Source organism: Squalius cephalus (assembly GCF_949319135.1).
Source record: "Squalius cephalus genome assembly, chromosome: 24".
Taxonomy (NCBI): Eukaryota; Metazoa; Chordata; class Actinopteri; order Cypriniformes; family Leuciscidae; genus Squalius; species Squalius cephalus.
In genome coordinates, this window is record NC_137145.1 from 13,500,149 (window position 1) to 13,512,817 (window position 12,669).

A 12,669-nucleotide genomic window follows, 5' to 3' on the forward strand; every position below is an offset into this window, starting at 1 on the left:
ACATGAGAGCATCAGAAGAGTGCAGACACACTAAACTGTACATTCCTGAATGATAGTTTACCAATACTTTTCTTATGATTCTTTAAACTATGCTTTCCAAAAATGTCTGCTTTGTGTTTTCCAGAGAGATGATTTTCGTTTAAAATAAAATAACAACTATATGCCAACTTCTGTTTTATGTAATGAGTACCACTTATAAATAAATATCTAATATGCAAAGAATTGTTTTGTCCACTGATTGTAGAAAACCAAACATTTTAAATATAAAAATGTGTCATGTGACTTGATGGTCTAAATATGGTGTCCATGAGGGTTGTCCTGGCTCACTTAAATATGGTAGATAGTTCACTTAAAAATTTAATTCAGTCACACTTTAGTTTAGTGTCCAATTCTCACTATTAACTAAGTATTTACTACAACTTTTGCCTGAATAAACCCCTATTTACCGCTTATTAATAGTTGGTAAGGTAGTTAAGTTTAGGTATTGGGTAGGATTAAGGGATATAGAATATGGTCATGCAGAATAAGGCGTAATATGTTGTTTATAAGTACTAATAAACAGTGTGCATACAATATCCTATTAAATTGGACCCTAAACTAAACTGTTACCAAAAATTCTTACATACACCCTCATGTAATTCCATATGAGTTAATTTCTTCTGTGGAACATAAAAGAAGCAACGACCCTGATGTCAGTGCAAAACTCTATGACATTATTTCTTCTGTGGTACATATAAAACAAAATATTTTGAGAAATTAGAATTTTTTTAAAGGGTCAAAGGTCACCAAAAAAAACAGTTAAAGAAATGTTAAAACACATAATGTCATAACTTATTGATCATATTTTACAGTGTTATTGTATTTTATAATATTGCTGTGAACCATTTTGACCGAATGTAACATTATTAAATCTACTGTGATTTACAAGATTTGTACAACAGATGAGCGTTTGCGGTCAAGTGTTTGGGGGAGCCATTTTTAAGGGCTGTCAAGTTCAGTTGCACTTTGCTTGGTTTGTTATAAATAACCCTTGTTCCTTTGCATACTGAACTAAAACGACCCTACTATCACACCCACATTCACAAGAAGTTGTTCCTCACTGACACTGTTGCCCCCTTTCAAAACATTAAGTGTATGACGCATCCGTCTGTGGTAGTAGGAGGTGAACACTGAGTATGCACTGCATATTGTGAAATGTTGTGGTCTCCCTTTCCAGTGTGCTGTAGCGTCTTGCGTATAGTTTTAGATGGAAAGCAGAACAACAGAAAAAAAAGATAAAAACAGACAGCAAACTCCGTGTCCTGTACCCCTCCATGTTTAAAAGTAAAATGACTGTTTTTTTTATTATTATTAAATGTTACCACTTTATTTTACATATTCTCCATGCCATCGAATTCACAACAACAAAGCCATTGAGTCAGAAAGATTTCATTCAAGATAATACAAGCTCTATTTACCGAAATACATCGAGTTTTAAAAACACAGTCCTTTTCAGAATGGTGTAAAACGATGTGATGGTAATATTCATTTAAATTAGCACGATTTGTGTTAAAGTGAATCTCCGAGTGCCTGTCCACCGGGAGAAGAATTGATTTAGTTGTTTTTACTTGTGATCTAGATTGTGGGTGGGCGCATGGTCAGGAAGTTCATCTCAACATTCGCTTAGAATGTGTGAGTTGCTGAAGTGTCTCACACGACGAGCACATCGACATGCATCTAAAACGGGTTACAAACCATCTTTTATTTTTGACTTTAATTTATCTCCCGCATACAGGTAAGAGACTTCAGTTATGTTTATTTTGCTCTGTTGTTTAAAGCAAAGAAGTGATCATGTAGCCTAATGTCTCAGTTGTGACTCATTCTGTCTAAGAAACATTAATTGACTAAAATCCAAGATCGTAGAGATGGACTAAATTAATACATCTTAGATGTGATGGTGTTTTTTGTGATATATTTTAAAATAATTGTGACATATGAACTATTTGAAGGGAACTTTCTGCTGTTGGTCACACAAAACAACGTGACCTGCAGTAATAAATGCAGTAACACTTTACAATAAGGTCTCATTTGTTAACATTAGTTAATGCATAAGTAATATATTGCTAATATACAGCTTTTATTAACCTTTATTATTGTCAGTTAATAAAAATACATTGTCATTTTTTCTTCATGTTACTAGTGCATTCATTAATGTGAACAAATACAACTTTTGATTAAAAAAAGTGTACATGTAGAAATTAGCATTACGATGAATAAATGTTGTAAAAAAAATTACTGTTCATTGTTATTTCATGTTAACTACTGTAGTTAACTTATGTTAAAGTGTTACCGGTGCATCTTATATGTAGTAGACTTTCTGTGATGTCTTTCACAAGAATTTTTATAAATGTGCTGTATATTTGAAGGGAACATTCTGCTGTTGGTTTACACTGAAATTTGTGTCAATCCACAGATGCGGGGCTTATCCGAGCAGGAGCGACTGTCCTTCTGCCCTGCCACTCACTACCTGATGACAGTGAAGTAGTTTATGTAAAGTGGATAAATAGAGCAACTAACAAAACTATTTGTGAATGGAAATTTAATAAAACTTCTGACTCTTCTACTGGACAATGCCCTCGTTTTAAAATCAACAGAACGTCACTAATAATAGAAAATGTTGAATTCAGTGACTCTGGCGATTACAGCTGTAAAATAACAAGATTAATTCCACCACCATCAGTGGACAGTATGTCAGATGTGAGACTCCAAGTTGAAGGTGATTGCCATTCATAAATTATTTATATATCTGAACTGTCCACTTGTTGTAGACCATCTTAGATGTCCGTAATAAATATAATTCTTCACTATCTCCACTACAGCTCATCCAGGCCTGTCCCTGCAGAAACAGAACAGCAGTAATGACAGCTGTATTCTTCTGCTCTGCTCTCTGGAGGGTCTGAACCCTGAGCTGGTGAACTTCACCTGGATTCGAGAGGGTCGAGAGGGTCGAGGGTCACTTAATTCATCCAGAACTTATGACATGAACAGTTCGCTGCTTCTGTGTAAACCTGACTGGAGTGATGGAGACACGATCACCTGCCGTGCCAACTACTCAAACACCCGAACACCTCTCAGCATGAACATTACACTTGACTTCAGCAACAAGGGTGAGTGGTTTTAAAATAGGAAAAATACTGTCCATACAGCTGCACTGATTAGAAAATGAAATGCATAAAGAGCACTGTGGGTAATGTGATCATGATGTCTGTGTGTCATGAACATTTTCTGTTTTTTGTGGGTGGTGCATATAATGTCCCTTATCTTTTCAATTCTAAAAAGTAAATACATTTTTTAATTGTATGAAATAAAAGAAAAAAATATTTTAAGATAAATAAGATGGAAACTGTAGTATTAAAAACACTTTACAATAAGATTCCATTTGTTAGATAACATTAGATAAAATGACCTAACAATAAACAATAGTTATATACTGTTGCAATTATTCTCCTTGGGGTTAATTTAAAAATACATTTTGAAAATCAAAAGTTAACATTATTTATGTTAACATTATTTAATGCACAATGAATGAAGTGAACAAACATGACCAATCAAGTGTTTGTATTAAATAACATTCACAAACATGAATTACTGTTGTAAAAATATATTGTTCACTCAATGTGTTGATATTAGATAACGCATTAAGTAATGTTAATGAATGGTATCTCATTGTAGTGTTACCAAACTATACAGGAGATAAAACGTGTTTTATTTGACTTGACTGTACTTTTATTTAATCCAAAACTGCATTCATATTTCATTTTAAAAGGGCTTTTTAAACCTGCTAAGAGTTATCCAGCCAAGAACTGCTTTTCTGACGGACTGAGATTAATGACGGCTTTTTATTTCATTTCTCATCTCCATAAATATATCTAAAGCTAATGCAAGGGCTACAAATCAATTAATTATTTGCTGATACTTCCTCGTCATCATGGAGAGCGCAGTTCGCACCGCTTTCTCCTTGTCGTTGCTATGCAAACATGGACATAGGCGCGCCTACATTTGAAATCTGCACGCGCTAAAAACGCGCTATGTAATTGTGAACGTTCACTATGACAACGTGACATTAGCCTAATCCAAAACCCAAATAAAACTCAACTCAGAGAATGGATCTGACAAAGGTTGGTCATTTAAACTACATTTCACTTTAACCAGGACAAACTTGTACAATGTTCCATTTACTAAATCAAGTCAAGTCAGCAAATATCCACCAACCTTTTCGTTTTCAGGCAAACGGCTAGTGGAAACTTAATTGTTTTTCATTGGGATCATAGAGAAAAAAAAAGGTTCCACTTTTTAAGGTACCCATTCTTAAATCAAAATATATTTATTGAGAAGAAAAATGACAAGATAAGTATTATCATCTGAATTTTTTTTTATAAAACTTGAGTGACTTTATGCTTAAAACAAAACAAAACAAAATCTGCCAATAGGGTAAGCAAAATAAATGTGTTTTTCATTTAAATTAAGTTTATTTTTCTGACCCTGTCGCTGCCAGATATTGTTCTTGCTTTAAGAATGAAGTCACTTAATTTCTATAATTTTTTCAGAAAGCAAGACTTCATATCTGAAGTTATTTTACTAGTAATTGTATCTTGATTTAACCCCGTTATTTGTAAAGGAAAACGAGCCTTAATTATTGAGAAATATTTTTTCTCTGTGTGTGTAGGCCTGTTTACCTCCAAACTAAAACTGAAACTAAAACCATAAAAAAAAACATTAACTGAAATTAAATAAATTATAAAAAAACTTTTAACTTGAAATACTAAAATAACAAAAACTGAAATAAAAATTAATAAAAACTATACAGGTATATTTAATAAATATATCCAAAATGACAAAACATAACAAAATTGTTCAAACTAAAATGAAAACAGAAAATATAAAAATAAAAACTATAATAGTATCTCAATAATACTAAAATACCACTGCCTCCAAATACTTAATGATTTACAGATGCTTTTGATGTTAAAGGGATAGTTCACTTTGAAATTAAATTTTGGTATGTTTTAGCTTACCTCAAGGGCATCCAAGATGTAGGTGTCTTTTTTTCCACAGTAGTTTCAATGTTGATATTTTTAGGTCAAACCGTTCTTGTCTGTAAGTCATTTAATGCAGGTCTGTGGTCACTGTCTCAAAGAGCATGCACAGAGTCCAAACTAAAGGAGAACTTGGTAACTTTTTTAACTTAATAAAACTGTCTAGAATTCATTTGGATGGTTAAACAACCTGTTCTGGTGATATTGGTGACTTTCCCCGCTCCCCCCAGCGTTCCCAGGCGAAAAACCAACCTTGCAACTTGGGGACTACCGTCCCGGTGTGGTGAACAATCGGGTCCGGCTGAAGAGATGAGCCCGGGCTTAGGACCCAAGCAATCCGATTGGTTCAAAGCACGTTTTATGGGTAATAGCTTTAGTGCCTGGTTACAAATCATACAAAATCACTTTATTAAAGAAGACGTTTGTACTACGTTATAACGAGTCATTAATGCCTATTTACGTTTCATATGGTACTAGTATTTAACCGAAGCTATAGATTGTGAAATTAAACATTTCTCGTTGTTAGTGTGTTTTTTAGTTAGCTTAGATAGATCATTAATCTATAATTTGTTCCCTGGCAAAATCTGTATAAACAAACAACATATTTGAGATTAAAACAACTACATTCTCGACTGAAAAACTCTTAAAACTACATTTCATGACACAATAACAGTAGTATTTTTACATTTTCGCTGTCTTTCTCCTCTGCTATTGACGCAACTTGAGATTTAGATCAGGCATACTACTGGCATACTAATGGGGTCCTAAGCCCGGACTCATCTCTTCAGCCGGACCCGATTGTTCACCACACCTGCAAGATAGAAATTGGAAGTCTCGTGAGAAGCGAGAACGAGCGCGAAACACGAATTGCTTTACGGCAATTCGACATAAACACACACGCATGTATGATGTATTACCAGATTACCCACCTCGGTAGACATAGCTCCACACGATACAGTTGGCTTGCTCCGATCAAAACAAACGCACATGAGCAGCGGTAGAGAGGGGGAGGAGGCCGCCGCAAGTGAGTTTTTTACGACCGTGTTGTGAAATATACCCCCCCACCCCCACAGCTGTAGGGGGAGCTCGTGGGGAAAACATGCGACAACAAAAGGAAAAATCAACGAAGAAGTGACTAGAGTTCGCTAGAGTTGCCGAGTTCTCCTTTAAACAATTCCCCATCGTAAGTACACATTGATGGCCTAAGACACGAAACGAGCGGTTTGTGTGAGAAAACGAACAGTATTTATATCGTTTTTAACTCTTGTACACAGCCACTTCCAAGTGATCTGAGGGCGTGCGCGCATCCTGTTGTGTGACGTGTACGCAGACTGGTGCATACACTAGAATAGATGTCGCCTTGCCTACGGCATTCGTTCCAATGAATTCGTTCCAGCGACATCTAGTGTACATATCTCTATGCACCAGTCTGTGTACACATCACACACCAGGATGCGCGAGCGCCCTCAGATCACTTGGACGTGGCTGTGTACAAGAGTTAAAAACGATATAAATACTGTTCGTTTTCCCACACAAACCGCTCGTTTCGTGTCTTAGGCCATCAATGTGTACTTACGATGGGGAATTGTTTAATTTGGACGATGGGGAATTGTTTTAATTTGGACTCTGTGCATGCTCTTTGAGACAGTGACCACAGACCTGCATTAAATGACTGACAGACAAGAACGGTTTGACCTAAAAATATCAACATTGAAACTACTGCGGAAAAAAAGACACCTACATCTTGGATGCCCTTGAGGTAAGCTAAAACATACCAAAATTTAATTTCAAAGTGAACTATCCCTTTAAGCATTTCTATAAAGGAAAGTCCCACCAAAATGACATATTTAAAAAAAAAAATCCTTGGAAAAAAAAATCGCCATGCCTTAAAATAGCTTGTAACTCTACACTCTTGCCTCGTTTTCACCACATAGACTTATAAACGACATTAAAAGCTTGATTTTCATCATAGGGGGACTTTAAAAATGCAAATGCACACATTAATTCAGCTGTAAATAAGTCTGATTTCAAATAGCATTCTGAGTTACAGTAGGAGAGACATTATGATGGTCTCTAGCAACCTGACTGGTAAAATATGAGGAGAGATTGTTGCTGTTTTCTTGTTGTTTATGTCAAAAAATCATCGTTCTGATGTGTATGATCTGATCATACCCTGTTTGTGACCATAGCAGATCATACTTTATTCATCGTATGCAGTGCTGCTGCTGCAGGCCTCATCCTCTGCATCATCACCATTGTTATTTTTTGCAAATGTGAGTATGATTATGTTTAACTCTTTAACAATTAATACAACTCAGATTACTTCGATTTGTAGAAACCATTGACTCCAACAGGGGAAAATATTTTTTTTAGTAACAGCGACTTCAATTAAAATAAGGAAATTGCATAAAGAATCTTACTTTATTCATGTTACACAATAATGAAAGTTAAGAAATAGTTCAGCAGTTAAAAAAGAAGGCAAGAATTTGACGTAAATAATTGCTATCTTCCTCCCTCTGTTCAAACACCTCTCTATCTCTATACATCAGTATCCTTCCTATGACTGTTTCTGCTTTCTGTCACCCTGACATCAAATTCTCAAGAACAGCATTTTTATGTTTTCAGAACAACATCTGAAATTTAAAAAAAAGGGAATGAATGAACGTGTCTGTTTGTAGCATACTGTGAACTAAAAACAGTTAACACTAAACATCTAGTTTAGCTGGTCTCCCAGTCTGACCAGCTTGACAAAACCCCAGCAGGCCAGCTGAACAGCTTGATGAGACCAGTTTAACTCAGCTAAGAACAACAAATTAGCTAGTTTTGGATCTTATTTTGAGCAAGGAAGTGAGTAAGACCAAGTTACCACAGTTTAACGAAACAAACAACAGTAGCCTATTTATAGTAGTTACATGGAAAAGTAGCTAAAGATGTTTTATTCATCTACTGATGCATTAATAGTCCTCATGGATCACTAAAACTTCATTTAAATTCGTCCTCCACTAGATAAACCGCAGTAAATAAACATTTACCACAATTACTGTCAAAAAAGATTTAAGTTTTTATAATTGTACTGTTAAAACAATCATTTTAGTATATAAAGTTAATTTTTTTTATACCAAAATCACCATAACGGTTTACATTACACAAACCACTGTTATAAATGATTTAGGCCTAAACTGTTGTTAATTGTATTTGTTTTTCTATGTCTGTTTGATTGCGCAGGCAGAAAGCGAGACGAAAATGGATCTATAGTGTTCACCAATAAAGTCTATGAGAACTTCAGTTTCGCCATGGCCCGCCAGAACACACAGCCCATTGCTAAACCTCAGCCAGAAGAGTGTATTTATGAGAACTAACTGCTGCTGCTTACTTCAGTCTGGAGCTGAGTTTCATTTTAATGACATGGCATCTGTCCAGAGGCACTTGTCGCTGTGCTTAGTGACACATCCGTTGGCACATCCGGTCTTCATTGGCATGTGCCAGTGGATAGTACACGTTATAGCGAAACACTGACACCAAGGGGTTGTTTACGATACCGTTTTCAATTAAAACGGTAAAAAAAATTATGCGTTTTGGGTGCATAAACGGGTTTCAAAGTGTACGTTTTTGATAACGGTCTAGTTTTTGTTGTTTACAAGAGTTTCCATGTAAACAACAAAAACGCGTACAGATGGTACTCAACCAGAATAATACTTTTATTATCGTTCCCGCGGCGGTAAATTGCGGGTGTGTATTTGCAACCTCTTACCGCTAAGTGGCGCTACAATCACAGACCTTGCAAAGTGTCAGTTTATTCTCTCTATTGCGTAATCTGCCGCCGCGCCGCGAGTTGAGTTTCCATGTAAACAACAAAAACGCGTATCTCTGAAGACGATGGCGGTATGACATGCGTATTACGTGTTCAGTCTATAGTGTTTCATTTCGCCTGGCAGCAGAATATCCACTGGCACATTGCCAATGAAGACTAGATGTGTCACTAAGCATAGCGGCATGTGCCATTGGCTTCTGTGCGTCCGATGCCATGTCACTAAATGTTAAAACCGCTACTGGTGATTTATTTAAAGCCAGGTGGGACCAGTTGTTACAAAGGCAGTACCCGTGTTATGTGGTTTTTCTAAGACATTTGAATGATGGTGCACTTTGAATGTGAAGAAACTGGCCACTTACTGACTTAAAAACTGTAAGCTGGCACTTTTATCAGTGATTTTGAAGTAACTTTGTTTTTATTATATCTAGCCTAATAAACTATTATGTGTCGTAAAATAAATTATATGATTATGAACAGGACTTCATATATGTTTTTATTAGATAAAATGTTATGGCATTATTACAATCTCTCTTTGCACTTTTTGTGATGTGACTTTTGGTATGGTATTTGGACTATTGTACTATTTCATTTCTTGTAAATAAATAACATGTTATAAAATTATTTTTGTAGCCTCTACTGTCAAACCAAATTTTGCAGAAAATAATCTCACACTTATTCATTATCTAACACACTACTGTATCTACTATTCTCTGATGATCTTCTGATGAAAAATTATCACTTAATTATGGTCATAGTTTAAGCAAATGTATCTTCAGCTCTGAGTAGATGTCAGTAGTTTATTTAGTAAAAATGTAAACTTTGCTCCTTTTAGCACAGGGTGCTTTATAGATCTAAATTTCCAAGTTCTATGAGTGTTTGTGGTTGACAAGTAGATTTTACTGTCACATTGCACATGAATAAGAATATTGAATATTGAATACATGAATATTCTCGTTGCTTGATAAACGTATGGTTGAGCCACTGTAGTCACTTGGACTATTTTAAACATTGTCTTTACTAACTTTCTGGGCTGGCAAGTTTCAATAACATAGAAGCCTATGGAGGAGTGAAACAGCTCTCAGATTTAATCAAAAATATCTTGTGTTACGAAGATGAACGAAAGTCTTACGGGGTTGGAACAACATGAGGGTGAGTAATTACTGACAGAATTTGCATTTTTTGGGTGGACTATCCCTTTAATTCATGCTTCAAAACCTACTTACTGTGTCAGTAAATTGGCCAATGCCATCAACATAAAGTGTTTTTGTCATTGTGTGAGTCACACTAGGTAAAAAGTTTAGTTGGTTTTTCATTATGGAAATATTTGTTATATACAAAAAATCATAATTTTTTTGTATAAATATAGATGTAGGCCTATTTATACAGTGCTGCTGTAGCTGCTTCTGTTTAAGGTTATGACTGGGCAAACTCCATATGTATGATACCAAACTTGATTGGTTGATTGGCAAGATTATGATTCCTATTTCATAAAAATGACAGGTCATTTACTGTAACAAACGCCGGTTAAGATTCCCCTGTCAGCCACTGGAGGTCTCACTCACCTGAGTACTAGTGTTAGTTTTGGACTTCATTTCCCAAGAACCCAAATGCAGGGACTGGTGGTTACTACACACACACGATCCTTATCACCAGACTATTTAAACCCTGCTTGTTCAGTCACACATTGTGAAGTCTTGTTTGCCCTGGCTGCATTTCTGAGCATTATTCTATCATTGTATCTTCTGCCTGTGTTTTGACCCTGCCTTGGTTTACCGTTTAAGACTCTTCTCTGTTTACCTGGACTCTTCTGCCGTTTGCTGCCTGCCCTGACCACGTTTGATGTCCTGTCTCTGATATTGTTGTTCACTCTGGTATTTCGACCCACGCCTGTTTGTACATTGTGCTTGCTTTATTTAAATAAACCGCACATGGATCCTACTCAGCCTGAGTCTCTGTTGCATTTACCAATTTAACAGACATTACAAACATTCCATGTCAGATATTTATGGAATATACATGCATGTTTGACAGATTTTTATAACTGAATGGATCATTTTGCATGTGATGGATCATGGCTCACATGATGAAATAATGTTTAGAAGTTGTCAAGAGTTTGCCAATTTCACTGAGAATCAACTCATCAGTTTTGACTTAGTTTTTCAGCAAGCCATGTGCATTTAGTTATTGTGCAAATTGTAAACAATTGTACTTATTCTTTTGCACACATGTGCCAAAACACATGCAATTTGCTTAAACCAATAAGAAAGTCACATCTGATGTGAACAAGAAACTAATTCTTCAGAAATCTGAACTTATTTTGAGAAACAAGAAATCTCATCCGAGAATTGAGCCAAAGCGATTGAGGAAAAACTGTAATTTCCTCTGTAAAATTTGTAATGCACACACATGTGTCTGTCGCCTTCTGAATTACTTAGAAATGAAATCACCTTAGCCCAGTTTTACAGCATGAGACACTTCAGGATAACACAGCGAGACCGCAGCCATACGCAACACTTTCCCTGGAAAGAGGGAAGGTGAGTGTGTGAATGTAATGAGGAAAACTATTTTATATGTATTTGGATTTAATGCAACATGGAATGTTAATCTTTATCTTTAGTTGTCCAGTTAAAACAACAGTTATTCATTTCACTGTACACTCTTAAAAATGAAGGTGCCAGGAAGAACCAAAAAGGGGGTTTCACAGCGATGCCATAGAAGAACCTTTTTTGGTTCCTCAAAGAACCTTTCACTGAAAGGTTCCTTAAAGAACCTATTTTTTTCTTAGTGCCATAAAGAACCTTTTTCGGTACTGCAAAGAACCCTTCTCAAAGGTTCCTTTTATGTTACTATTGTACGTTTACATTTATTTTCGGGCCACCACAGTTTTAACATAGGAAGCACAAATCTATTTGTGGCGGTCAGTGTGAAAATTGTGGCAGGCCGCCACAAATAAATCAATGTATGGGAAACACAAATTCACATGAGATTGATGGTGAAGAACCCTTTTATAATCTAAAGAACCTTTTGGCGCTACAAAGAACCTTTTGTGCAATGGAAAGGTTCCTTGGATGTTAAAGGATCTTCATGGAACCATATACCCCAACCAAAGAACCTCCAACCTGCCTGTGACTTTCTTTCTTTCTTGTTCTGTTGTGGCTGATTACTTACGCCTTCAGCTTTCTGCAATAAGAATGTTAAATACGCTAAATCTATCCATCGATGGTTGGATGGATGGACTGATCGATCTATCTAATCTTATCACTTGGATATGTCCCATTAAGGAAGAAAAGACTATCGCAAGATCCATTTTATGCTGACTAAGGCATTTTTATGCCCTTCCCTCGCTATCTTCCCTGCTTCTCTTTTACTCTGATGTATGTCATTGCTTACTTTGCACAAGTGTCCACTATTGGTGAAACCCTTGCAATGGGTTTAAATGGAATGCCCTAAGCCCTTGATCACTTGTAATCTGCTATGGAGCATGTCTATAGTGAGTTGCTGTTATGACGCCACAATCATGTTGCATTGTGGTCTATGGATCTGCCTGAAGTGTAGACTTGCTCCCTCGGTCAAAATCAAGGGGTCGAAGGTTGTGTCCAAATAAACTTCCCTCGTCCACTTGACAAAGTTGAACAAAGTTGGGAAGTGCTAAGGGAAGTTCGCAAGCCTATTTCTAAAAATAGAGTTAAACACAGCCTAAGTGAGAACAAGAGAAGTTTAAAGCTTACAGGCTTCCATATGTTGTCAGCCTGCGATTACTTTTGGGATTTCTAAATTTTCTCA

General features: G+C 36.1%; 2 protein-coding genes across 4 annotated transcripts in view; both read left to right on the plus strand.

Annotated features, from left to right (window-relative positions):
* Positions 1-216, plus strand: part of LOC307152866 (cell adhesion molecule DSCAM-like) — a 1,804-nt gene extending 1,588 nt beyond the window's left edge. Inside the window, exon 5 of the mRNA XM_079861837.1 lies at positions 1-216. This exon is cut by the window's left edge and continues 32 nt beyond it. Coding sequence (XP_079717963.1) covers positions 1-6 — 6 coding nt within the window. The 3' untranslated portion in view covers positions 7-216.
* A 1,447-nt stretch (positions 217-1,663) lies between these two features.
* On the plus strand, positions 1,664-9,504 carry LOC307152864 (uncharacterized protein). Of its 3 annotated transcripts, none has more exons than XM_079861836.1 (5): positions 1,664-1,774; positions 2,453-2,755; positions 2,859-3,146; positions 7,268-7,348; positions 8,301-9,504. In XM_079861836.1, the coding sequence occupies exons 1-5, from the start codon at positions 1,711-1,713 to the stop codon at positions 8,432-8,434; spliced, it is 870 nt and encodes a 289-aa protein (XP_079717962.1). In that variant the 5' UTR covers positions 1,664-1,710; the 3' UTR covers positions 8,435-9,504. The 3 variants fall into 3 exon arrangements, with proteins under 3 accessions (XP_079717962.1, XP_079717960.1, XP_079717961.1); XM_079861834.1 differs by having other exon boundaries at positions 1,666-1,774; positions 7,265-7,348; XM_079861835.1 differs by having other exon boundaries at positions 1,676-1,774; positions 2,859-2,975.
* The last annotated feature ends 3,165 nt before the right edge of the window (positions 9,505-12,669 follow it).

Excerpts from the sequence above, each read along its gene's own strand:
- LOC307152864 (XM_079861834.1), top strand. The coding sequence starts at position 1,711 with ATGCATCTAAAACGGGTTACAAACCATCTTTTATTTTTGACTTTAATT. Across the intron at positions 1,775-2,452 it reads AATTTATCTCCCGCATACAG|ATGCGGGGCTTATCCGAGCA; the intron begins GTAAGAGACTTC and ends GTCAATCCACAG. Across the intron at positions 7,349-8,300 it reads CATTGTTATTTTTTGCAAAT|GCAGAAAGCGAGACGAAAAT; the intron begins GTGAGTATGATT and ends TTGATTGCGCAG.